This window comes from Bos javanicus, chromosome 18, assembly GCF_032452875.1.
Source record: "Bos javanicus breed banteng chromosome 18, ARS-OSU_banteng_1.0, whole genome shotgun sequence".
NCBI lineage: Eukaryota > Metazoa > Chordata > Mammalia > Artiodactyla > Bovidae > Bos > Bos javanicus.
Window position 1 is genome coordinate 48,118,110 of NC_083885.1, and position 27,570 is coordinate 48,145,679.

The 27,570-nt window shown below is 52.2% G+C and overlaps 1 protein-coding gene across 5 annotated transcripts in view; it reads left to right on the forward strand.

The window, feature by feature from the left end:
• SIPA1L3 (signal induced proliferation associated 1 like 3) overlaps positions 1–27,570 on the forward strand; it is a 254,183-nt gene that overhangs the window by 191,990 nt on the left and 34,623 nt on the right. For all 5 annotated transcript variants that reach the window (XM_061388094.1, XM_061388093.1, XM_061388096.1 and 2 more), the window contains 4 exons: positions 205–342; positions 10,827–10,954; positions 16,450–16,568; positions 19,057–19,484. In XM_061388094.1, coding sequence (XP_061244078.1) covers positions 205–342; positions 10,827–10,954; positions 16,450–16,568; positions 19,057–19,484 — 813 coding nt within the window. The remainder of the gene's footprint in view (positions 1–204; positions 343–10,826; positions 10,955–16,449; positions 16,569–19,056; positions 19,485–27,570) is intronic.

The following is a 27,570-nucleotide window of genomic DNA, read 5'->3' on the forward strand; positions in this document are numbered from 1 at the left end:
GCAGATGCTGAGGGGTGGGCTCAGCTGTGGTGGGAAGGAGGGAAAGGGTGTCCTGGCCTCCCCAGCCCTTTGCTCAGCAGCCCTGCCTCCATCCCCACAGAGGAGAGCAGGTGAAGCCCACGGGTGTGGCTGGGCCGCAGGACTGGGCCGGGCTCTCCTCCTCGCTCACCCCCACCCCCTTCCTCTCTCCTATCTCTGTTCCAGGCCCGTCAGCTTCCCAGAAACCCCTTACACAGCGTCACCAGCAGGGGTCGACAAAGTCCCTCCCTACCGACAGCCTTCTGGGAGCTTCTCCACCCCCGGCTCGGCCACCTACGCGAGATACAAGCCATCCCCAGAAAGGTCAGACTCTCTTCTCTCTTTCCCGTTAAGGAATCTGATGAAAGCCAGCAGCCGTCTTCCTCGGGAGATGCACTTACCCGACATACAGGTTTATTTGCCATTTTATGGGGCTCTTGGATTCCCCAGGGTCCTCAGAGGCCCACTGGGATAGAGGGCTGAGTGTGTTAGTTAGGATGTGGGGCCAAGCCAGCCTGGCCAGGACGGGCCCTGCCGGTCCTCACATCAGCGTTTCAGTTGCCATTTTTCTCAATGCCTGAATCACTTGTCTGAGCACACCCCTTGCAACACAGCTGTTATCTGCCTCCAGCCCACGCTCCCCCCACACCAGGCCCCCACCCAACATTACCCAGTTTTCAGGGCCAGTCAGGCTTCAGTCCTGTCCCCTTCCCCAGTCTGGCAGCCTAGGGGATCTTCCCAACTCCTGCCTGGCTCCCTGTGCCCTCAGAATAAACACAGTTTCTCTAGCTTACTCTCCAGCGACCTTCCACTCCAGTGCCCTGGAACCTTCCTTCTCCCCTGGGGTGCCTATCTGAGGGGTGGCCACACCACTCCCCTGTCCTTGGGCAGAGCCGCACGCCTCATCCTGGATGCCCGCGGCCCATCTCTTCAGCCTCCTGAGCATCTCTGCCCCGCCCCCTCCTCCTTTCCCCAGTGCCCTGCCCTGGCCGCCTCCCTGAGCCCCCAGCCTCTGTGCCACCTCCTCTAGTCCACCCCCACTCAGTAGCCAGGGGGTCTTTGTCTGGTGGCCATGTCTATCTCCTGCTCCAAACCCCACCCCCACGTGTCCCAGAGCTCTCATGACACAACCTCTGCGCTTCACTGTGGCCACCGGGGACCCCTCCCCCTCCCCTGCCTCTCCAGCCTTGTGCAGTGCCCTGCACATCAGCCTCCTCAGCCCCTTCTCCCATCCAAGTGCTGACCAGGCCCAACCCTGCTTAGCTTCCGACATCAGACAAGATGGGACGAGTTCAGGGTGGTATGGCCGTAGACCCCAGCCACTTCTAATCTCCTAGGCAGGCTGTGTGCTTTTCAGAATCCTCCCCGTGTTCTTCTGTCCACCCAGAAGTTCTTCATGATCTTCACCCCCACAGACTCCCCGGACCCCACTCTTCCAGTGTGAGTGCTGATGCTCCTCCAGGAAGCCTTCCCTGTACCCCCACCTCCCACACAGTGACGTGTTGCCCCCCGTGCCCTTCACTTCTGTTTGTCTTTTCCTGCCGACCACCTTGAGTCGTCTCCATCCTGTTAGCCCAAGAAGTGTGTGTGCATGCATATTCATGCATGTGTGCATGAACATGCCTGCTGCTTTCCAGTATATAACACTTTTTTTCTTATGATCACCATCACACAGCTCAGGGTCTGGTAGATCCTTGGTATATATTTGATGAAAGGATGGAGTGAGTGAGTGAGTTTGTTTAAATAGCATGCCTCAGAATCACCCAGAGGGAGGGCTTGTTAAAATACCGATAACTGGGCCTCACCCTCGAGTTTCCAGCTTAGTAGGACTAGGGTAGGACATGTGATTCCAAGGCTGCCAGCCCAGGGAACACACTTCGAGAGCTTCTACACCTTACCACTGCTTGATTCTAAGCCTCTGTTGTAAAACTGGGGGAAACATACTCTCTCATCTTCTGGTAGCCACCATTCAGCTCTCAACTGCAGTGGGTCCCAAGAGCCCTCTGTGTTCCAGGTGCCAGGAGAAATATTTGAGATACTTACCCAGGGGTTCCTGTTATCAGCACCTGCTGTGGTGAGAGAAGATCTCAGAAGGGATGCACATACTGCCAAGAGCTCTGATAGACTCAGGCCTTGGAGGAGGGAGCTCAGCCCAACCCCAGGTCTAAGCTGGCTGCCCAGAGCAGGTGGTATTTGAATAGGGCTTTGAGAGATGAATAGGAGTTTGCTGCAGAAAAGAGGGAGAAAGTCATTCCAAACAGAGCAGAGGCCACAGACATCAGTAAGCAGAATGGTGTGGAATGAAGAGGAGTCTGAGGTGTGGGGGCACCGGGGTGGTAACAGTGGCTGAGGCTGGAAGTGGCAGTTGGCGTGGAGCCATCAGCCAAGAATAGAGGTGGTGGGGATGATGCTTTTGGTAATTCCAAGGAGCTTTTTTTCCCCCCCAAAGTCCTGGTGTCCCCCCTCCTATCTTACTGCTTTTAAACTATTTGAATAATTATAGATTCACAAAAAGTTTAAAAGAAACAGATAAAGCCCTCCTTGAATCCTTCACCCAGCCTCTCCAAATTTAACATCTTTCATAACTGATACAATATCAAAGCAGTTGACATTGGTACAATCCACAGTGCTTATTCAGAATACACCAATTACCTGTGTGTATGTAGCTGTATGGAATTTTGTCCACAGTTAAGACTCAACTGTGCCATCACCATGAAACTCCCTCCGGCTACCCCTATATAGCCACACCCATCCCCTCCCCTAGCCCTCTGGCAACCAGTAATCTTTTCTGGGTCTCTTACTTCATGAATGCTATATAAAAGGAATCACACAGTATGTGCCCTTTTGAGATTCTTTTTCTCTCAGTTGAGAATCTTCCACATTTTTGCCTGTATCTGTAGTCAAATCCTTATTATTGCCGAGTTATATTCGCTGGTGTGGTACCATTGATGAATATTCAGGTAGTTTCTGGGTTTGGGCTATGCAAATATTCATGCTCTGAACATGCGTGAAAATAAGTTTTCACTTCTCTGCGAGAAATACCAAAGAATGCAGTTGCTTGCCAAAATATAGAAACAACCTAAATGGCTGTTGACAGATGAATGGATAAAGGAAACGTGGTGTAATATACACAATGGAATATTATTCAACCATAAAAAGAGGAAATCCTGCCGTTTACAATAACGTGGATGAACCTTAAAGGCATTTATGTTCAGTGAAATAAAGCAGAAAGACAAATACTGTGCAGTACCACATGTGGAATGAAAAAAAAGTCAAAGAAACAGTAGATAGAATGGTAGTTACTTGGGGGTGGGGGAAATGGGACAATGTTGGTCAAAGGGGCACAAACTCTGAGTTATAAGATGAGTAAGTTCTGAGGATTTCACGTGTCACATGGTGGCTGTAGTTAATTCTATATTATACACTTAAGATCTGCTAAGTGGGTAGATCTTAAACATTCTCATCCCCAAAAAAGATAACTATTTGAGATGTTAAATATGGTAATTGTGGTCATCATTTTACAGTGTATACATATATCAAATCATTACATTGTACAACTTTAAGTATATTACGATTTTATGTGTCACTTACACCTCAGTAAACCTCGGGGGTGTGTGAGATGTTTCTCCAAGTGCCACTTACTCAACAAGTTGAGAGCATTATTATTTCAGTGAAAGGGTGTGCTGACCATTCAGTACTGTGTGTAGAAAAGTGTTTAGGAAAAAAAGAAAAGAATACGGTTGCATAGTGTGTGGTAAGTCCATTTTTAGTTTTAAAAAGAACTGCCAAACTATTTTCCAGAGTGGTTGTACCATTGTACGTTCCCACTGGCAAGCTGTGAGTCATCCGGTTTCTCCACATCCTCATCGCTATCTGGTGTCATCGCCACTTTTCACTTTAGCTATTCTCATAGGTGTGATGATAGCTCATCGTGGTTTAAATTTGCATTTCTCCAGTGGCTAACGATGTTGAACATCTTGGTGTTTCAGTGTTTGTATATTTTAGACACAAGTCCTTTGTCAGCTGTGCGGTTTGCAAATACTTCCTCCCACCAGTCATTAGTTTGTCTTTTCATCTTGTTAACAGAGTCTTTCATAAAACAAAAGTTTTTAATTTTGGTGAGATGCAAATTACAATTGTTTTCCCTTTATGGATCCTGCTTTTGGTGTTAAATCTTAGAACCCTTTCCTAGTCCTGAGTCCTGAAGACTTTTTTCCTTTTTTTTTTTTTTTTAAGCTGCACCGCTTGGCACATTGGGATCCTAGTTCCCCGACCAGTGATCAAACCCATGCCCCTTGCAGTAGAAGCACAGAATCTGCACCACTGAATCACCAGGGAATTCCCCTCCTAAGAAATTTTTATTGTTTTATATTTTGCATTTAAGTCCCTGGTTGACATTGAGTTAATTTTTTAAAGCTAGTTTTTTCATAGGGTGAAAGGTTTAGGTTGAGATTCCTTTTTTTGCCTGCCAGTGTCCAGCACCATTTATTGAAAAGGCTCCTTCTCCTCCACTCTCCTGCTTTGCTCCTTAAAGCAAAAGCTCATTGGAAGGGGAAATCCGCTGGGCACATTTGTGGGGGTCTATTTCTTTGCTCTCTGGACTGTCCCATTGAGCTATATACATGAGCTCAGTGAGCTGTTTCTAGCAATTCCACGAGTTGGGTAGCATGTCCCATTGTATAGAGGGAGAAGGAAAACTAAGGCTCAACAAAGTGGATCCGCTTGGGCGGGATCACTTTCCCAGGAACCTGGGCCTATGTGATTCCGAGGGACCAACTCTGACCCAGAGCTGTCCTGCCTGTCCACAGGAATGGTCCCTTCAGGAGTCCCCACCCCCACAGTGATGCTAGGTGGCTGTGATTCTGTGTTTCAGGCTCTCTGGCATCGGCAAGTGGAAAACTCTCACTTTCCCCTCAGATTCCAGCTCCTCCCAGCCCACCCCTGTCTCCCCAGGCTCCATGATGCTGCTTTCTGTGGCACTGGTCTCAGTATTGTTCATCTCTGACAGCCAGCCAGGTTCCAAGTTCTGCCAAACGTTCCTAGCATACCTCAGCCCCTGAACCCCGCCAGCGTTTCTCATGGCTGGTCACCAGCCAGCCTTAGGAGGCCCTGGAGCAGGTTGGGCTGCCCCAGTGGCCTTTGGCCTCAGCTCCTTTCCCCATTTCCTGTCGCGCAGTTGACATCCTGGAGCCTGTGGGACCCAAGCCAGGCATTCCAGCCCAGCCACAGACATTTCCCTCTTCGGGACTCCTCTGGCTCCTGCTGTCTTCTCCTGCAGGCCTTGACCTGCCAGATTCATCAGGTTTCCAGGAACTCAGAGACCCTCATAGACTGAACCTGTCCTGCAGCCCATCTTAGATTTACTGGGAGACAAGAGGGCCTGCACTTTATCAGCTGTGTGGTGTGGGCCAGGGGCTTCACCTCTCTGCCCCTAGGTTTGCTCACATGTAAAACGTCTGCCTCAGGGACTTCCCTGGCAGTCCAGTGTCCAGGCTCCACAATTCCACTGCAAGGGGGCACAGGTTCAATCCCCATTCAGGGAACTAGGATCCTGCATGTTGCATAGCACAGCCCCCAAAAGAAAAAAATTAGCTGTTTAAAAAAAAAAAAACTCTTAAGGCTTCCCTGGTGGCTCAGTGATAAGGAGTCCACCTGCCAATGTCCAATGCAAGAGACACGGGTTCGATCCCTGGTCCAGGAGGATCCCACAGCGGCAGAGCACCTAGGCCTGTGTGCCACATCTACTGAGCCTGTGGCTTAGAACCCGGGAGCCGCAACCACCAAGCTCACATGTCGCAACTATGGAAGCCTACTCATTCTAGAGCCCGTGCCCCGCAATGAGAGACGCCATCACAAAGTCTGCCCCTGAGCAGCATTGAGAACATTCAAGGAGGGAAACTCTTGCGAACACTCAGAATTGAGCCCAGCACACAGGAAGTGCTCCGTGAGGGTCCTGACTGTCACTGCCACAAGCATGGTTATGCCAGCAACTGCAGATGCCATCCTCATCCTCAGGAGTTTGCCACTGTCGTGTGCAAGATGAGCAAAGTCCAGGCTCAGCCCAGAGCTAGGACAGAATTGTGTACCCAGCTCAGCACCCGGCAGGGCTGGCCTGGACCCCATTTGTTTTTCTCTGCCAGTTCCATAAAGAGTGGTCCGTCAGTTAGGAAGCATTTGACATATGGGGGGTGGTGGAGGGGTTGCTGCTCTGAATCTTCATTATGGTTCTTGGTTCTTGGCACAGGTTCTTGGTTCCTGTATGTGGACTAAGTAGTTGCAAGGCACGGGCTTAGTTGTCCCACGGCATATGGGACCTTAGTTCCTGGACCAGGGATAGAAACTGTGTCCCCTGTGTTGGCAGGCAGATTGTTGTACACTGGACCACCAGGAAAGTTGAAACATTTGACTTTAGACAGAAAACCTAACTCAAGAAGGCATGAGCATTAAGGGGATTTATCATCACGTAATAATTCCAGAGGCAGGTGGCTCTCGGGCTGGTCAGTTGTGTGGATTCTTCCTCAGGGACCTGACTCCACTCATGACCCACAAGGGCTGCTGTGGCCCTAGGCAGAACCGGTGCCCTGCAGGAGAAGAGGGAAGAACTGCTCTCTGTTTCTAAGGATGAAGGAACTCGGTCACTTACCCACCCCTGAACTAAGCCCTGGTGAGGTCACATGGGACCCCCACAATTGTCTTGTGTGCTTAGTCGCTCAGTCATGTCCAACTCTTTGTAACCCTATGGACTGTAGCCACACCAGGCTCCTCTGTCCATGGGGATTGTCCAGGCAAGAATACTGGAGTGAGTTGACATGTCCTCTGCCAGAGGATCTTCCCAACCCAGGGACTGAACCCAGGTTTCTCACACTGCAAGCGGATTTTTTACCGTTTGAGCCACCAGGGAAGCTCAAACCCTCAGAATTTGCTCAAGTCATGTGGGCGAGGGTTGGCTGCCAGAGCAGCATCCAGACTCCACCAGCAGGGACTAAGAAGGTGGCGCCTCCTGGAGTGGCAGCCAACCATGGCTGCGTCGTGTGTCCACCCTTTACCCAGCCATCCTATAATGCACCCATCCCCAGCTCCACCCATCAGTGTAGGAGACTGACAGAGCACGCTGGAGCCCTGCCCTCAGGACTCCACATCTGTCTTGGTACTTTCCTACGTGGCAGAGTAGGGAGTTCAAAGCAAAGATCCTGGCAGCCCAGGCCTGCTTCTGGGGAGTTTTGCCCAGAGCTGTGCATGGTGAGATTCTGGAATGTCCTAGTTTCATCAGTTTGACCAGGATTTGGCAGTGATACCGATGGCCCCAAATGGGACATATTCAGCACCTAAAAAATGGTCAGCGTAGGCCAGTCAGTTTGCATTGGGATGGGAAGAAGGCTTTTTAGTGAAAGAATTACATGAGTGAACAAAGTACAGTTTTTCTTGATAGAGGACAGTTAGCTGAGAGATGAAGCTGAAAACATTTGTTCAGCTAAAGATAGTCCATCGAGGAATTCCCCAGTAATCCAGAGGTTAGGACTCTGTTCTTTCACTGCCAGGGCCTAAGTTCAATCCCTGATTGGGAAACTAAGATCCCACAGCATGCTGCCAGAAATTGTCTGGGAGTCGCATGCAGTGCTTTTAATTTCATTGGCCGGAACTGCAAGGGAGTCTGGGAAATGTAGTTTGTTAACTCATTGCGTTGCTGCCAGCAGTACAGTTTGGATTCTGCTACCACAGTGGAAGCAGAGAATAGACATTGAGGGAAATACCTGCCGTGCCTGCCTCTTACAAACCTAGCAACTGCTGACCATTTTCCTTTAGCACTAAGGATTTGATTCAGGCATTTTGAGAAAATGGAATAAACACATCAACACTTCAACTTCCAGCAATACTGGAGTCACATTTTACCAGGAGGTTGGCTGGCTGCTAAGTCAGCCAGTAAGGTGAAGACTCCCTATGCTTTTTTGTTTTCAAATAGTGTATAATTGCTTTACAGTGTTGTGTTAGTTTCTGCTGTTCTGCAGCTTGCATCAGCCATATGTATACATTTTATCTCCTCCCTTTTGAGTCTCCCTCACACCCCACCCCCAACCCCACCTCTCTGGGTCATCGCAGAGCACCACGCTGAGCCACCTATGCTATAGGCAGCTTCCCACTGGCTGTCTGCTCTGCGCACAGTAGGGTACACATCTCAGTACTGTTCTCTCAAGTCGTCCCACCCTCTTCTCCCACCACCCCCGTGTCCACAAAGCCGTTCTCTACATCTGTGTCTCCATTCCTTCCCTGTAGACAGGTTCATCAGTATTCTTTGTCTAGATTCCATGTATGTGCATTAATATATGGTATTTGTCTTTCTCTTTCTCACTTCACTCTGTATGACAGACTTTACATCAGTTGCATCACTACAGACAACCCAGTTTTGGTCTCTTTCACACACACGTATAGATACACCACATCTTTATCCATTCACCTGTCAATGGTGTCTTTTTTTCTTGGAGGCATTAGAGTTCAGGGCCTGGAGAAGTGGGGATAATATGTGTTTTCCTGGCAGGTGAGGAAAGATGAGATTTCAGAAAGTCCAGTGCGCCTCTGCGGCACTCTGCTGCCTGTGTACATGAAAGCCAGGAGCTCAGAGTTGGTCTTTGCAGAGTCAGCCCTGGCTTTGGACTGGCAGGGGGACCCCAGAGAAGTCAGTTAACTCTTCTTTTGGATTTTGGGGGAGGGATTCCAGTTTATTACCCTCTCAAGTTGCAAGTGCAGGCATAGGAAACAAGTGAGCAATCACAGTATCAGCTTGATTAATGGAAGCTCAGTGACTCCTCCAAAGTCCAGGACTCGTGTCCGTGGAATGCTTCTGGCTGCAAGTAACCAAACATTGTAGGAATTTGTTATCTCCCAGAAAAGAAGTTTCAGAGGCAGAGCAGTTCCCATGGAGGTTAATCCAGAACCTTGACAACATTATCAGGGGCCCCGTGGCTCTTCTGCCCCCTCTCTTCCACACTCAGCGTTGGCCTTGTTCTCAGACTGGTTGGGAGAGGGCGACAGCTGCAAGTCGTGTCACATTTGGACCCGGCAACGTCTGGTGAGGAAGAGAGGGCATCTTTCCTTGTCATCTCCCTCTGGAGCAAGGAGACTTTCCCCCACAACCTCTCAGCAGACTTCCCTTATCTCAGTCAGGTTATGCTGGTTAACAGACACCTGAAAATTGCAGTGACTTAAGTCAGTGAAGGGGTTTCCCAGGTGATTCCATGATAAAGAATCTGCCTGCTAAGGAGTTTGATGCCTGGGTCAGGAATATCCCCTGGAGAAGGAAATGGCAACCTACTCCAGTATTCTTGCCTGGGAAATCCCATGGACTGAAGAGACTGGCGGGCTACAGTCCATGGGGTTGCAGAGTCGGACATGACTGAGCAACTACAAATAACAACAAATCAACAGGGGTTTATTTTGCACCTACACTTCAGGTCCACCACCGAGTGGACCTCTTAGGACCCAGGCTCCCTCACGACTCCCTGGTCGTCACACAGCCCCAGCCAGCCAGTCTCAAAGGGCTGGCGGAGTGGTCCTGCCGTGTGCTTGCCAGGTGAAGAATCGGAAGTATTTCATGGGAGTCTTAATAACTCAAATCCTCTCACATGTCCTCTGTCTTTCCTAACCAACCCCAGTCAGAGAGAGGGTTTCCACCATGATGGATTCTGATCTAGGGTGGAATGGATGTTGGGGAGATGCCAACAGGCTCCGGGTTCACAGAGAATGTCGCTGGGACCCAAGGCCACAGAGAACCTTTGCCAGTCCCTCTGTTAAATCTCAGGCCTTGCCTGTGGGTCTGCAGGGCCCGCCTCCAGGAGAATCTCTCTCTAGGAGACAGCTTTGTTATTCCATCCCTCCACAACCCTGTGTAGTAGAAAATGTCATTTTTCAGGTGGGAAAACCGCAGCTCAAGCTGATAAGCACTTGCCCAGCCAAGGTCACGTAGCTAGTGAGGGATGGAGCTAGGATTGGGCCCAGACCTGCCTCGTGCTGACTCCTGAGCCCTCAACCTCTCACCTGCAGCCCCTTCCTCCAGCAGAGAGACAGACAGACTCGGTTCCGGCCCCTCAGCCAGCTGTATCACGTGTCAGCCTCAGGCTAGAAGTTCTGGGCACACAGGAACGCGTTCAGTCCTATAAGGAAAGACTTACTGCAGTTGCCTCTTGACAGCTTGGGAAACTGTTGGGGCGAGGAAGTGACTGAACCTGGCTGGGCAGGAGGCCGAGGAGAGGTTTGATCCCCCAAGCGGCCCACTTCCAGGCCTCCTGGACCTACAAATGGCTGCCTTGTTTTGCCCTCTTCCATCAGAGAGAGAGGGAGCCCAAGACCAGCCTAGGAGTAGGGGCTGCTGACAGCAGCTCACCCCGTTTTGTAGCCAAGAAACAGAACCCCGGGGACTTCCCTGGCAGTCCAGCGATTAGGACTCCGTGCTTGCAATGCAGGGGGCAATTCCTGGTCAGGGATCTAAGATCCTACATGCCGTGTGGTGCAGCTGAAAAAAGAAATGGGACTCTAGAGGAGCCTAGGGTCCTGAGTGGCTTCTGCCCCCGCCCTTTCCTTGAAGACCCCACCTGGCCCCATGCGCCGTGCCGCCACCGGCTCCCTGGCATGCTTCCCGGACAGAGCTCATTCCTGACCCGCAGTTAATAGCACGTTTCCAGGCTTACTCATCCAGCCTCCCAGCCTCAAGGAGCCTTCCGGGTATTTAAAACCCCCAGCGAGCAAGTCTCGGCCTCAGGTGGTTTTTGACACACCAGCCTTTCACCCTGTGCCCGCCTGCTCTCGCTCCCCTGCAGGTACACGGCCGCCCCACACCCTCTGCTGTCTTTCGATCCCCACTTCAGCCACGACGGGACATCCAGCGGCGACTCCTCATCAGGTGGCCTGACCAGCCAGGAGAGCACCATGGAGCGTCAGAAGCCAGGTAGGGCACCCCCAGGCCAGCCGTGCCCGTGGCCCCACCCTGCATGACCCATTATTCACAGTGTGACGGGTGAAGCCCCTCCCCCTGTCAGTGATGGATAAAACACGAAAGCAAGCTGTAAGTGCACCATGTAAGGTTAGAGAAGGTACCTGGGACCAGTGAGCTGGATCCATGTCCGTCCAGACGGGGCATCAGCAGGCGGGGTCTGCCGTTACTGTCAGTCAGGAGTTGGAGCACAGATGTGCAACACGGAGGAGGGGACTGCCAGGGACATCTGAAAGTGGTCCTCTGGGGGTGGGGGGCTGAGCAGAACCGGCAGTGTCCTGACTGCTCATTACAGAAAGCCTCCGATGCTGTTTCTCAGTGGTGATGCTGAGACACGAGCCCAAATCCAGAGCACCTCGTGTGATAATATAATCACAAAGTGAACACACCCCTGTTCCACACCCGGGGCGAGAGAGACATGGCCAGCCCCTCCCAGTCAGCACCCCCAAAGGCCACCACACCCTGTTTCTCACAGCCAGGTTTAGTCTTGCCTGGTTTTAAACTTCACGCGTATGGAACACCGATTCCCACTGGACACACTGTGTGTGCGTACATGTATGTGACTGCTGTGGCTCAGTACTGTGTTGGTGAGGGCCAGCCATGTGACTGTCGCAGTGCAGATCTGAGTAGTGTATCCACTGTCTGAATGACCCCAATGTCTTACTCCATTCTAGCTTTGAAGGACATTTGGATTGGACCAGTTTGGGGTTGCTTAGAACAGTGCGGCCAGGAATATCCTTGTACCTGCCTTTTCTGAAGACGTGCTCACGTTTCTGCAGGGAATATACCCAAGAGTGGAATTGCTGGGTTATGCATTTAACTTTCTAAGAGATTGTCAAACCAGTTCCCACTCCCACCAGCGACAGAGAGAGTTCTGAGTGGCCCGGGCCTCCCCAGCTTTTCTCGTTCCAGCCTTCCTGGTGGGCACACAGTGGTGCCACACTGTGTGTTTCATTTGCATTTTTCTGATGCGTGGTGAGACTAAACATCTTCTCATATGTGTACTCTACTGTGTATAAGTATTAATCATGGCATGTACCCCTTGGATGAATATTTTCAACATGATGTCTCCTAACAAAGCTTTTAGCCTCTTTAAACTATGAGAACCAGCAGGTGATAGGTGGGTTCAAAAGAAAGAAAATCAATGACGAATCAGAAGGTGCTAACCCCGGAGGGGGAGGAGATGGAGATGTCCCCACAGTGGGTGAGAATATCCAGGCAGTTCTCATGGGGGTTGACCATGTCTGCACGTCACTGGCTACCCCCCAGGTGCTGTGGGGCAAGGAGAGAGGCGCATGCACCCCGTTCCCCAGGGTGGGCAGCCTGGAGAATTCCTCAGCACCTCCACGCCATGGTTCTCTCCCTCTGTATGTGTCTCTTTTTCTTAAATTTTCTTCCTCCTCCCTTCCTTTGTCTTGGGCTGCACTGAATCTTCGTTGCTGTGTGGTCTGTCTAGTTGTGGAGAGCGAGGGCTACTTTTCATTACAGTGCACAGGCTTCTCGTTGCGGTGGCTTCTCTCGTTGCGAGCACAGGCTCTAGACATGCAAGCTTCAGTAGCTGCAGCACGTGGGCTTCAGCAGTCCATGGTTCTGTTAAACCAGGGACAACAGTTGGACTTCAGCCAAGCAGGTTGCCCCCTTCCCGACTACACTCTCCCCATGTCCGCTGCCTCCGGGGCCTGCAGACACGGCTCGCTCCTCCACTCAGCACGCTTAATCCCACCCGCAGGTCTGTGATCTCTGCTCCCACACAGACAGGTTCGCTTCCTCCTCCCCACCCAGCTGAGAAAAAGAGAAACCTGTTGCTGGGAGATGTCATTACACCAGGGTGTAAGTGGGGAGGTAACTTACCCAGCATTCACTATTCACCATGGGCCCCAGATAAGGGGGTTCACAGAAGCTCTCCATGGGCCCTCCTTCCTTCCATCTTCAGTCCCCCATAACCCTATTCCCCTCTTACTGCCTTGAGGCCTTGTAAGTTGGCCGACATTTCCCTGCACGCTCACAGATCAGGGTGGTCTATGCTCAGAAGTCACCATAAAGTCCAGAGTGTATTCAAGCTCCAGGGTGGGGGGATCCGGCAGAGGGGATGGACGTCAGGGAGTGCCCAGCCCTGGTCAGATGACTGTGGTCACAGCAACAGTAGCAGTTTCGGGTGCTCCACACTCCCTTCTGTTTAATCATCTCAGGAACACAACAGAGGGGCCGCTGTGACCACCCCATTTTAGAAACTAGGAAGGTGAGGTCCTGAAAGGGCGTCCCTTGTCTGAGGTCCCGGCTGGTGAGTAGCTGCATTGAAATTTGGACCAGGACCTACTGGTTCTATAATAGAACCCCTCCTTGACCCATGCCTGCTGCAGATACCACCATAGTCCCTCACCCAGAGTGCGAGCTGAGTATTAACTGGAAACAAGCACAGTGCCTGGGGAGTAATTTGTGGGGTCTGAGGAGGTCTCTGAACAAATCACATTTCAGGAGAGGCTAGAAGAGTGTGAGGGAGACAGCTGGGAGAACATTCCAGGGAAAGGGAACTGGTGAGCGAAGAACCCTGGGTGGCAGGGGGTCTGGCGTTGGAGAAAGAGGCTGAAGGGCTAGAGAAGTGGTGGGAAATGAGGCCAGGGAGGTGGCGGGGACAGCGGGGACTTTGTCCTTTACTCAGAACCACGGGGCTCAGCTCTTCTGAGCAGAGGGGGATGGGATCTGACTAGGTGTTCACAGAGTCCCTCTGACTACAGATTCACGTGGGGCGGGGCCAGTGGAGGGCGAAAGATGGGCAGGTTCTGGATACAGTTCTTTGGAGGTAAAGTTAGGATTTCCTGAGGTTCAAGGATGATAACTGGTTTCTGACCTGAGCAGCCAAAAGGACAGAGGAGACGAGAGATGGGTTTCTGACCTGAGCAGCCAAAAGGACAGAGGAGACGAGAGATGGAGGTTTAGGGGAAGATAAGGAGCTGGCTTTGGCCATGTCCAGTAGGGGGTGCCTGGTAGACACTCCATGGAGGTGTGTGGGCAGCTGTATGTACGAGGCTGAAGTCGTGGGGAGATGTCCCGCCAGAGACAGAAATGTGGGAGCCATGGTGTCCTAGGTGGTAGAAAAGCTGAGTGTGACTGCCACAGGCTTGGCTCTCTGCAGAAACGTGGTCTCCTGGCATTTTCGGCCCTCCTCCCAGCACACCAGTGCTTCCTGGGCATCTCGGATGCCTCCAAGGAGGAAAAGCATCTCTGGAGGTTGAAGCAGATGGACATAGTGGGCAGTGACACCCTCGACTGTGTCCAGTCAGGCTGCTCTCTCTGTGTCCCTGAGTGCCCTGCCTGGCCCTCCACGCCCACCTTCCCCAGCAGGAACATGGGCCCAGAGCCCCCTACGGTTGCAACAGGGACAGCGGTGTGTGTATGGTGGTGAACTCAGGCTCCGATGGGCCTGGTGGGAAGTTCTGAGTCAGCTGTATGACCTTGGTGATGACCTCATCTCTCCCAGCCTCAGGTCCTTCTTCTGCAGTGGACACCCTAAGTGTCTCTCCTTGCAGGGTGGTTTTGGGATCCAGTGAGATCACACCTGTCCAGCCCCAGCACAGGACCCAGCCCATCATTAAGAGAATGACGACTCCAGCTTCCGGAGCGCTTACTCTGCACTGTTGATAACGTTGTTGCTGGGGAAGCACAGTTGAGAGCATAGGCCTGAAGTTCTGTGTGACCTTGGACCAGTTATTTAACCTTTCTGAGTCTTGATGTTCTCCTTCATCTATTAAACTGGTACTAATGTCCACCTTATAGTATCACTGGGTGGTTTTAGCAAGGTGATGCAGGCAGAGCACTTACAGTAATACTGGACACAGAACTTGTGCTTAGTAGTAATTACCATTATTATGAGTATTTTAACTACAGCACTGATCAAAAGTGTGAGCTCTGGGATTAGACCAGCGGGGTTTGGGTCCTCTGTTAACGCATTGTGCATTTATAAATTTGATAGATATTAATTAGCCCTCCATTTAGATTGTGTGTTTGTATGTGTGTTTAACTTTTATGTTGGAGTATAGCCAATTAACAGTGTTGTGATAGGGACTTCCCTGGTGGCTCAGTGATAAAGAATCCACCTGCCAGTGCAGGAGACACGGGTTTGATCCCTGATCTGCGAAGATCCCACATGCCAAGAGGTCACTAAAGCTGTGTGCCAAAACTACTGAAGCCCACGCTGTAGAGCCCGTGCTCTATAAGACAAGCCCCTGCAGTGAGAACCCGACGCACCGCGACTAGAGAGTGGGCCCTGCTCGCCGCAGCCGGGTAAAGCCTGCGCGCAGCAGTGAAGCGCAGCCAAAAACCATCATTTTGTAAAAAAGGAACGATGATATGATAGTCGCAGGTGGACAGCAGAGAGACTCAGCATGTATCCATTCTTCCCAGAGGTGGTGTGTTTTTTTAAGATCTGATGCTCCATTCAGGCACGTTGACCAGCCTTGGGAGTTTAGACTAATTTACACCCATAGCAGCCATCATGATTTTAAACCTGTTTCACCTTTGAACCAGCCATTTCACTTGGAGAATTCTGTCCCAGACACAATTCCACACTTACTCAAAGTTGAATGTAGAGAAAAGGCCACCAAAATGTTAAGAAAAATTGAAAATAACCTGAATATCCATCAGTAGGAAACTGGTTAAATAATTAATGTCCATTCAATGATGGAAAACTCTGCAGCTGTTAAAAATAAGATAACTTCCAGTTCAGTTATGTGAACGTGTGTCCTGAAGATACGATACACAGCAAAAAGCAAGTGTCAGTGTATTTATCTGTAAAGTGAGAGTTAAATTGTCAGACAACGCTTATTATGATTCTACTTCCACTTAACCAAAAAAGTTGTGCAAGGTTAACCAACAAAGGAATGCTACCTTGAATATATAAAGAACCCTGTTCAGGGACTTCCTGGTAGTCCAGTGGTTAAGACTGCACCACCACTGCAGTGGGGGACGGGGGTGGGGGGGAGCAGTTCAGTCCCTGATCAGGGAACTAAGATCCCGTATACCATGCAATGTGGCCAACAGAAAAAGAAAAAAGAACCCTGCTCACCAGAAAGTGGTCAGTTCCATAGAAAAATTTATAAAGGATATGGACAAATAATTTATAAAATAGAAAATCCAGGTGGCCGAGAAGGATGAAAATATACTCAACCTCCTTTGAGGGTTGAGGGTTGTTATAATAAGGCTTCACTAAGTTAAGCTATGTAAAGCACTAGCATGGTGCCTGGCACTCAGTAAGTGCTCAGTAAATGCTCTGTTCATGAGTGTTGCTAGACCCCAAGACCTGAGTGGTTGGGGGTCATGGCAGTGTCATGGTCACAAGCTAAGTAGACAAGCTGCTGAGGAATGGGACCATCAAAACCACATGTAGCACCAGATCCTTCAGGTGAATGTCTGAGTCACTTCTAACCACTGGTGCGTCTCCTGTTGCACTGCAGAGCCTTTGTGGCATGTGCCCGCCCAGGCCCGGCTCTCAGCCATGGCTGGAAGCAACGGGAGCAAGCATGCCTCCAGGCAGGACGCAGCAGGCAAAGATTCCCCCAACAGGCATTCCAAGGTGAGTCTGGGCCCCGCCCGCCAACCCTGGGGAGCTATGGCCATGGGAGCCAGCTGCCTGGCCCGCCCTGGCTGCCGACAGCTGGACATCTTCACAGCTTCACCTGGGCGTGCTCCTCCTCCGCCCCCTTCCACTCCAGCAGAGGGGCTAAATGCCTGGTCTGGAATTAGACCCAGCCAGTGGTGCATCCTGGCTCCAGCCCCCACCATCCATCTCATCTTGAGCAAATCACTCACCCCTTCAAGCCACGATTTCCTCATTCCATCAGCCATGGTGGGAGTCTTCACCAGCTTGGCTGTCCTAACTAAAACACCACAGACTGGGTGGCTGATAAACAGCAGTTACTGATTTCTGCTAGTTCTGGAGGCTGGACAGTCCCAGGTTGAGGCACAGGCAGATTCGGTGTCTGATGAGAACCTGCTTCCTGGTTCATGGACAGCCTTCACCTCACCTCATGTGTGAAAGGAGCTCTCTGTGAAATCTTTTTTAAGGATATAAATACACATATATATGGACTTTATAACCTCCTTCATGAGGACTGTATAAACATATATAGGATAAATACATGAAAATACATAGGATTTGTAATCTCATTCATGAGGGCTCCACCCTCATAACCTAATCATTTTCCAAAGGCCCTTCCTCCCAATACCATCCCATCAGAGATTAGAATTCAGTGTATGCATGTTGGGGACACAGACTGTTCAATCTTTAGCAGTAGTTTAACTGTTTCCCAGGTGGCTGAGTGGTAAAGAATCTTCCTGCCAATGCAGGAAACACGAGTTCAGTCCCTGGATTGGGAAGATCCCCTGGAGGAGGAAGTGGCACCCCACTCCAATATTCTCTCCTGGAAAATCCCATGAACAGGGGAGGCCGACAGGCTACAGTCCACGCGGTCATGAGAGTTGGACACGACTGAACGACTAAACGACAAACTGCCATAACAGACAGTCCCCAGGTCCCAGTGGCCTCACATAATAGAAGTTTATTCCCCTCTCATGTATCGGTTCAGTGTGGGTGTTCAGCAAGCAGCTTTCTGCAGGATTCAGGAACCCAGGCTCCCTCCCTCTTGTAGCCTCGGGGCACCAGAGCCCTCTACCGGGCCCCTGCCTCTTTCCAGCAGGTGAGGGAGAGAGGACGTTTTGTGGCTCAGACCTAGACAAATGGCATAAATGACGTCCTCCTGTAATGTTCGATTGGCCAGGACGCTGTCACGTGGCCACACATCACTGCAAGGGCAGCTGGGGGATGTAGTCCTGTGTGCCCGGGAGGAGGCTGAGAACTTGGCAGTCTCTTCACATCCGTTCGTTCAGTGAGTGAATAATGAGCATGTACCATGGTCCAGGTACTGGGACCCCAGGGATGAAGAGGACAGGTGAGCCCCTGTGCTCACAAGGTTGACTTTCCAATGTGGGCAACAAGCAGTCAGCAGAGAAACAGATTCATTATATAGTGGTGAGAACTGATTCTTACTGCAAAAGAAAGAGTCAAGGGAGAAGAGAGTGTCAGGCACAGCTGCTTTAGGATGAGGTGGTCAGAGAAGGCCTTCGAGGAGGTGACCTGTAAACAAAACCTTGAAGTAAGAGGCAACCCAGGAAAATCATCTGAGGGAAGTGCGTTGCAAGCAGAGGAAACAGCAAGTGCAAAGGCCCTGAGAGAACAGTGCGCCCGGCGTGCTCAGAACAGCGAGGAGGTCAGTGTGGCTGGAACGGAGTGATCCAGAGAGAGGGAGAAGGAGATAAAGTTAGAGACTGGAACCTGGAGCCAGCTCATTCAGGGCCCCAGGGGCCACGGGGAGGACTCTGGCTTTTCCCGAGTGAGGAGGAGGGTTCTGAGCAGGGAACAGATGTGAATGGACATGAGTGTTCACAGCCTGTCCCTGGCTGCATGTAGGGCACAGCTTGGGGGCCAGGGATGAGGGGAGACAGACGGGAGGAGGCTGCTGCCGTGGTCCAGCAGGAAGCAGTGGCGGACAGGACCAGGGTGGAGTCTTGAAGGGAGGCAAGCTGGCAGGTTTGGATCTGTTTTGAAGACACAGGCAACAAGATTTGCTGTTGGACTAGATATGGGTGTGAGAGCAAAAGCAAGATCCAGAGTGCCTCCACAGCTCTTGGGTAAGGACAGCTGAAAGTACAGAGGTGCCCTTAGGAGACGAGGAAGAGGCGAATTCAGGAGGGAAGGCCAGGAGCTCAGCTCCAGACACACTGAGCTTAGTGCTGGCAGCACATTACGTAGGCAGTGTTGTTTATCCCTCTGAGCCACCCCATGGAGCAGGGTTATTGTCAGCCCATTTCACAGATGTAGAAACTGAGGCACAGGGAAGTTCAATCAGTGGCCTGAGGTACCAAGGTCAGTAAGTCGGAGAGCCAGAGTTCAAAGCCGTCTGGCTCCAGGGTTCACACTCAGCTGTGAGGCAAACCCCAGTGGGAGGGTAGGTTGCCCCCAACCTGGGGTCTAGGAATAATGACACAGTTCTCCTTCCTTCCAGGGGGAGCCCCAGTACTCCAGTCATTCCAGCAGCAATACCCTCTCCAGCAACGCTTCCAGCAGCCACAGCGATGACCGTTGGTTCGACCCCCTGGACCCCCTGGAGCCAGAGCAAGACCCTCTCTCCAAGGGCGGCTCTAGTGACAGTGGCATCGATACCACCCTCTACACCTCTAGCCCCAGCTGCATGTCTCTGGCCAAGACACCTCGACCGGCCAAGCCGCACAAGCCCCCGGGAAGCATGGGCCTCTGCGGGGGTGGGCGCGAGGCCACCGGGCGGTCTCACCAAGCAGACCGGCGGCGGGAGGTCTCGCCCGCCCTGGGCATCACTGGACAGAACAAGGGCTACCGACCGAAGCTGTACTCCTCAGGCTCCAGCACCCCAACGGGCCTGGCCGGGGGCAGCCGCGACCCATCCAGGCAGTCCAGGTAAGGCTCCACATCTAGCCCGGGTTCTTCAGGGGTTCTGACCACCTTCCACATCCCCCACGGTCCTGATGGTGGAGCTCCCCTCCCCAGAAATATGCTCACAGATGGGTGTGCTCACACATTAGTTTGCTCACCATGGACCACCCCTGGCTACCCATCCAGGGGCCTTAAGGATCTCAGTAGAGGAAGGAAAATCCCTGACTGTCTGTCTCTGGGTCACGCTGACCCTCAGTCTCTCTCCTTTTTCTATTTCCCAAGACCAGTAGTTTTTATGCCTACTGGGAGTCACACACTCTTTCTATTAGGAGTGCATTTGGCTGAAGGTAACAGAAAACCAGACCCACAGAGGCTTGAGCAAATAGAGATTTAACAGTTCCCCGTTGGGAAGTCCAGGGAGGGCAGAGCTGGGCTGGTACAGCAGCAGCTCAGGGAGGGCCTTGAGGCCTGGCACCCTGTGTCTTCCTGCTCCATCGTCATCCTCATACTAGCTGTGACTTCCTGGTCTCCACATGGCTGTGGTGCCCCTAAGAGGCCTGGGGGCAGAGAACAGAGGGAGGATGGCAGCATCCTTGTTGCTCCCTAACTGTGGAAAAAGCAAAAGCTTTCCCAGAACGCTTCCACAGGCAGTGTCCCCTGGCCATGTTAGCTGCAAGGAAGTCTGGGGAATCTTGGCTTAGCCTTCCAGCCTCCATAGTAAAGGGCAGTGTGGACCCCAGATGGTCTCCACTGGAGGGCTGTTCAACACACATTCCCCTGACCTACTGGGCAGGGCCTGAGAATGTGCATTTGTACAGGGTTCTGTGTCGGTGCTGACGCTGTTGGTCCCCAGACCGTGCTTTGAGAACCACTGGTAGAGAGGCAGGCGGGAGTACGTGAGAACAAGCAGGCGTTGACTAACCAACAACCTGGAGTCTACCACGTGGGTGTGTGTGTGCTCAGTAGCTTCAGTGGTGTCTGACTCTCTGTGACCGCCAGGCTCCTCTGTCCATGAGATTCTCCAGGCAAGAATACTGGAGTGGGTTGTCATGCCCTCCTCCAGGGGATCTTCCCGACCCAGGGATCCAACCCGTGTCTCTTAAGTCTCCTGCATTGGCAGGCAGGCGCTATAGCACTAGCGCCCTCTGGGAAGCCCGTGCACCGCATACACTTTGAGAATCTGATGGAAGCGATGAAGTGCCTCCCGTAACAGTCATTCTGCGTCACAGGAGTCAGCCTGATCCAGGGGCCCTCTGAGGTCTGCGGCCCCGGGCAGTGAGTACAGTGCTGCAGCCCCCTTCCCGGGTCCACCTTCCCAGGTCCACAGTGTGGACGCCTCCCTTCCCTTCCCTTCCCTGACCGCACCCGATCAGGGGCCAGGACCACATTAGGGATCTTCATCTCCCTTGGCTTCCTAACACGTTGGCCAGTGCCCAGACCTGAGCCTATCTCCGCACAGAACACACGCACCTGGCAGTTGCCTCGGGCCTCCTTGACCACAGCCCCCGCTGGACCCGGGTCTTGGTCTGTGTAGAAATGTTTGGGTTTTTTTTTTAAAGGTGAAGCAGTATTTCGTTGGTGGTCCAGTGGTTAAGACTGCTTCAAATGCAAGGGTTGGATCCCTGGTCAGGGAACTAGATCCCATGGGCCACAAGACATGGTCAAAAAAAATATATTTTTTAAAAAGGTAGAGCAAAAATCTTCCTCAAAGTCCTTAGTGTGATGGTGCAAAGTCCTTTAGTCCAGTCTAGTCCATTCAGAATGTTTGAGTGCTGCTCGCTACCTCCTTCAGGGATCGCATGACCTCACAGTGGTCTTACCAAACTCGGGTTCTGCTGCTCGTCACTCGAAAGCCAGTATTTGAGAGACTGGCGTTGGCTAGAAAGAAAAATATACCGTAGTCTGAGGGTCCTGGAGCTTAGTGATTCAAGTATAACTAGATTCTAAGACCCAGGGGCTACTGACACTGACCGGTTTGGAAACCTCCGTGTTTGGGAGTGCTCGCGAGTCAGTGCTGTCCCTCACCCTGGCCTCAGCGCTCCTGGAGTCAGGAGCCAGGAGAAAGGTGAGTGTGGAGAAGAAGGGTCTCCCGGAGACTTAAGTCTGTCACAGTCTGCCTCACTAGACAGATCTCTTTTTTTTTTAATTTATTTATTTACTGGCTGTGTCAGGTCTTAGTCACAGCACACAGTATCTTTCGTTGAGGTCCTCGGGCTCCAGAGTGCTTGAGCTCTGCAGTTGAGGCAAACGCGCTAAGTAGTAGTGGCACACGGGCTTAGTTGCTCCTCGACATGTGGGATCTTAGTTCCCAGACCAGGGGTCGAACCCACGTCTCCTGCATTGCAAGGCAGAATCTTAATCGCTGGACTACCAGGGAAGTCCTTAGATAGATAGATCTGAATCATTTGAGCTCACGGGCTCTTTTGAACAGCTCCTTCATTCATTTATCTACCCATTCTTTTCATTCACAAATATCTCTCAGGGACTTGTTTCGTCCCAGGTTCTAGGCTGAGCGCTGAGGAGAAGGAACACGCAAATTCAGATGAGACGCCTTGCCCTCCCCTCACCCACCATCTGCTGAGGGAGACAGATTAGAATCAGGTCATCATTGAGACACGTCTAAGGGCACCCACCAAGAGGGACTCGCTGCCATGGTGTGCCCAGGTCTCCCCTGCTGGGCACAGGCCTACAGTAGTAAAGCTGAGTAGCTGAAGGGTTTTGGAATGTGTACTATAAAAGCAGCGGTGCTGGGGAGTAGACCATGGCTGAGGCAGGAGGAGTGGGTATAAAATTACCCTGTGTCTGAGAGAAGGATTTGCTGAACCCAGAAATGAAGGGAGTAAAATGGGAGAGGCACCGCTTCAAAAGAGGGCCCTGTGGTTGGGAGCTTTAATTTGCATGCAGACAATTGATGCTAATTGCAAATCATTCTTATCTACTCATTAAAGCTGCTTCCTGAAGTTTTCTCCTAGGCAACCAGGCTTTAGTGTGGAGCAGCCTTTTCCAAAATGGGGTGCTCAAGGTAATTTGGGTGGTGCGAGGAGGAAAATGTTTTATTTTAAATGGTTATTAGGAAAAGTGTTATCAACCCATCCCCTGATTTTACAGATACTGCCTTGGACAAGTTAAGAAAATTAATTGATTTAAAGAAATAAACATATTCACAGTCGAGGAGAGTGTGAACTCCAGAGTCAGCCCACTGGGGTTTGAGCCCTGCCTCTGCCTTGTCTTGGCTGTGTGGCTTTGGACAAATGACTGAACCTCTCTGGGCCTCAGTTTCCTCATCTGTACAATGGGGCCTAGTCACTGTCCCTAACTAAGGCCGTGTCAATGTCCCTAGCTGAGACCCTGATGCTGTCATTAAGGTCCTGACACTGTCCCTAACTAAGGACCCGAGCTATTTCTAACTCATGTCCCAAACTGTCCCTAACTAAAGCTTGACCCTCTCACTAATAGCCTGAAGCTGTCCCTAACCAAGGCCCTGATTCTATCCCTAAGACCCTGAATGCGTACTCAATTGCTAAGTCGTATCCAACTCTCTGCGACCCCATGGACTATAGTTCACCAGGCTCCTCTATCCATGGGATTCTCCAGGCAGGAATACTGGAGTAGCTAGCCATTCGCTTCTTCAGGGGGAATCTTCCTGACCCAGGGATTGAACCCACGTCTCCTGCATTGGCAGGCAGATTCTTTACCACTGAGACACCTGGAAAGTCCATCTGAGGCCCTGACTGTCCCTAAAGCCCTGAGGCTGTCACAAACTCAAAGCATGACCCTGTCCTGACAACCTGAGCATCAGCATCTATTTAGGGACAGAGCCCTTAGTGTTCACAGTCAATGTGGGCGGCACATCCACCTCCAGTGACAGCCCATAGTGGCCAGGCCAGGGTGAGGGAAGCCCTCGGGGTGTGGCAGCCCAGAGGAGGGGCCTGACATTGTCGGGGGAGCTTCCCTGGAGAAAAGAGGCTGAGCTCCTGGGAATAAGGAGGGCGGAGTGTTCCAGACAGCGGGTGTGCAGTCCCACTCACCCCGCTGGCCCTCCCACTGTCTTCCCAGAAGGTCGCTGAGCACCTGTGCTCAAGGGGCCCACATGTGCCTCTGACTGCCACTGGCTGCACACTGCCCCTCGCTCAGGGCAGCTCTATGCTTCTGCTGTCATAGGTCCCTTCCCTGGGGCAGGGCCAGAATGACACCCTGCTGCCCAGTCGGCTCCCCGCAGGTAGGCACGAGCACTCCATGGCTGCCCTTGTGTCTCCTTCTGGGGCCTTCGTAGCCCAGCACTTCTTGCTCATTCATGTAGCAGGCACCAAGTGTATGCACTGCTCTCTGCCTCAAACAGGTTCCCTAGCTCTCCTGGAACAGGGTGCTGGGGGAGACAGCAGGCAAATAATTACAAAAGCAGTGAATGAATTATGCTAGGGGAGTGCCTGCAGGGCAAACCTCCTGGGATCTGAGGGGATGTGATGCATGGCTGGAGGGGTGTCTGATCTAACGGGGTGGGTGGGGTGGCGGGAAGGGATAATTTCCCTGAGGAGGAGTCATTTCTACCAAGGAGCAGAGGGTTAAGGAGGAAGGAGCAGGTAAAGTGGCTTCTGGGGAACTGATTTCATCTTGATGCGGTTATGTGGGCGTTTGCTTTGTAACTGTTTGTTAAATTGTACATATATGTTTTGTACACTTTGCTATATGTGGGCTATTTTACAAATTTTTTTAAGACAAAATGGAAAGGTGATGTATGGAGAAAGCGTCCCTATGAGCAGAAATAGCAAGTGCAAAGGCCCTGGGGTGGGGAGGAGGGTGGGTGCCGGCCGGTCACAGACCCCTTGGCTCAAAGATGGAAATTGGGAGGGCAGCTGATGGGAACCTGAGGAGCTTGGCAGGGGCCAGACCACGCAAGGCCCTGTCAGCCACAGCACAGAGTTTGGACTTAGTCCTAAGAGCTGTGGGCAGCAAGGAAGTGTTTCAGCAGAAAGGATGACACAGGCAGATAGATGTTTTGAAAGATCGTGCTGGAGGCAGGATTGGAGAAGTGTCAGGGATGGGTCTGAGGCTGAGACATCAGTGAGAAGGGAGGAAGGGGGCCTAGGCAGAGCAGAGGGCAGAGCAGCTGTGGATGTGTCAGCAGTGGTACTGCCAGGACGTAAGAAGGGAGGAGACAAAGGTCCGGGACAGTGCTGGCGACTGCTCATGTCAGGAGGCTACTGCAGGTGGGGGTCTTGAGATTCGTGAGAGAGTAGAGGAGACTGGGGCCAAGCAGTCCCGAGAGGAATGTTACTCTTTTCTCGTTGTGCTGGGTCTTCACTGCGGCACGCAGGCTCTTTGTTCTAGCTCGCGGGGTTTCTCTAGCTGTGGTGCACAGACTCTCTAGTTGTGGCACACGGGCTCTAGAGCACGTGGACTCAGTAGTTGTGGCACGTGGGCTTGGTTGCCCCATGGCATGTGGGATGTTAGTTCCCCAGCCAGGGATCAAACCCATGTCCCCTGCATTGGAAAGCAGATTCTTGACCACTGGCCCACCAGGGAAGTCCCCAGGAATGTTATTCTTATGTTTATTGTTGTTTAGCCTCTGAGTCATGTCTGACTCTTTGCAACCCTATGGACTGCAGCCCACCAGGCTTCTCTGTCCATGGGATTCTCCAGGCAAGAATATTGGATTGCCATTTCCTTCTCCAGGGGATCTTCCTGACCCAGAGATAGAACCTGTTTCCTGCATTGTCAGACAGATTCTTTACCACTGAACCGCAGGGGAAATCCCTGTTCTTACGTTTACTGACCCTAAAGCACCTACTGTGTGCCAGGTACCGTTCCAAACACAGTGGACAAAGTCGAGTCCCTCTTTTGTGGAACTGACACTCTTCTGGAGAGAAAGCAAGGCAAACAGACAGCTGAGCAGCCATGTTAATCTGCCAGGTGGGATATGGTCTGGGAAGAAAATCCAGCTAGGCAGAGGTCCTGGAAGGCCTCTTGGAGGAGGTGATATTTTGCAGGAAGCATGGAAGTGATCCAGGCAGGGGAAATAGCAGATGCCGAGTCCCTGAAGGTAAACTCATTTGTGGTGTTCTAGAGATGCTCTGCTGGCCAGACAGGCTGAATGGGAGAATGGCAGGAGGTCTGATTTGCACGGCGGGCAGGGACCCAGCTCAGGCAGGCTTACCAACCATGGTCAGATGCTGGATTTTGGTTCTGAAAGACATGGGAGCCACAGAACATAATCTGACTTGGGTTTTAAGATCACTGTGGGCTCCTCGGGGGAACGTGGGCTGTCTCAGGGGTAGTAGGGATTGAGTTTGCCAGCACAACTCAAGGACTGACTGACTGCCAGGGAAGGGAAGGGCCCCGCCATGCCCAAACCCCCCACCCACTCCCTCCGCGCGCTCCAGCCCTCCCGTGGAAACGGCTGCAGCCTGTAGCAGCTTGTGCCCGTGGATGATTCCAGTGACTTCACAGACTCTCCCCTCAGACATTCGTCATGAGAGCCCGGCTTCCAGGCACGGGGCCAGGCGCCAGTGCCTGCTGCGGGCACGCCAGTGGGCTGAGCGATCCCAGGCGGGCAGCCACCTGGCCCCCCGCCCTCTCTCAAGGCAGCACACGCTCCAGAGCCCCCTGGGTTTCCAGAGCAATTTCTCTGCGCTGTTTAGAGGTGATGAGCGGCTCTCGGTTCCACGTGGAGCTGACACGGCCAGGCATTCCTGGGCGGGCAGGCAGGCAGGAAGCCCGCGGCCCTGCTTCCGCAGGCAGGGCCCTTGTCTCCAGGATCCCCTCCTGGGGGCACAGCCCTGAAAGGTAACATGAGGCCCTCAGGGTCCACTGGGCCCCACCCCGCCCACGTAGGCTGGGAAGCCAGGGTTAAGGGGAGACACCTACTCAGAGAGTCACTGTCAGCTTGGGAAGAGGAACTCAGGCCATCTCCAGAAACTCCAGGGAAGGAGGATACCAAGCAGAGATCATGGGGCAGGGCAAGGGGAGTGCAAAGGCCCTGAGGTGGAAGTGTGTCTGTTGTGTTTGAGGAACAGTGTCCATGTGACCAGAGCAGAATGAGTGAGAGGGAGAGTGGGAGTTGCTGAAGGCAGAGAGGGGTCAGCCCAGATGGTGTGGGGCCCTGTGGACCGGGGAGGACTCTGACCCTGAGCTGAGGAGAGTGGTGATGGCTCTCACCCTCCGGCTGGGTTTGGGGGTGAGGGCAGGAGGAGGCCACTGTGGGGATACCTAGGCACTGTGGTTGGAGGTGGGGTGGAAGTGGCTGGTGGCAGTTGGAGTCCCCATTGATTTTGTGACATGGAGTTTTTGCCCCATATTGTCACTCCTTCCACTTCCTGAAGACCTGATGTTTTTGCTCCCAGGCTGAAGGGCAGAATGTTGCCACATGTGGCTCCTACACTGAGCCTGATCATTCCAGCCATGTTCAGGGACTGATTCGGCTCTCAAGCCCCTGCCAGACACCAAGCAGAAAAGGCCCCACAGAGGCCCCCCTGAGGGTATCTGGTGAGCAGCATTTCCCAGGCTCTGGCCTCTGACTGCCTGTGTCCAGGTCACAACTCCACCACTAACCAGCTGCGTGGTCTCCACCAGGCTCCTTAGTTTCTCTGAGGCTCAGTTTCCTCATCTGTAAAATGGAGGTGAAGGTAGACTCTGTGGTCCAAGCTGCGAGGATACACCCACACCATGGGTTTCAAGCAGCCAGCACAGGGCCTGAGACATAGCTGGTCCAAATACACCTGCAGCTGCTAGGTTCGGTTTTCATGTGTTACGTATTTTTCATGACTACCATTGTCATCGAAAGTACAGGTTGGTGGTTAAACAGAACGCCTCTTGAGCCAGACTGCCTGGCTTTGTATCCTGGTGCTGTCCTCAACCAGTTGTGTAATTTGGGGCGTTATTTAAAAAAAATCTCTCTGGGCCTCAGTTTCCCCACTTGGAACATAGGGAGAGTGGTACTTCCTGCCTCATGGGATTGCTGGGCAACCAAAGGAAGTGATGCCTCCAAGATGCTTGGAGCAGGGCCTGGCTGTGTGCATGGGCTCAGTGCCGGCCGCTGCCCTTCCTGCCACCTGCTCCGCCAGTGCTCTTCCTCCCAAAGGCAAAGGCAGGACTCCCCTGGTGATCTGGTGGT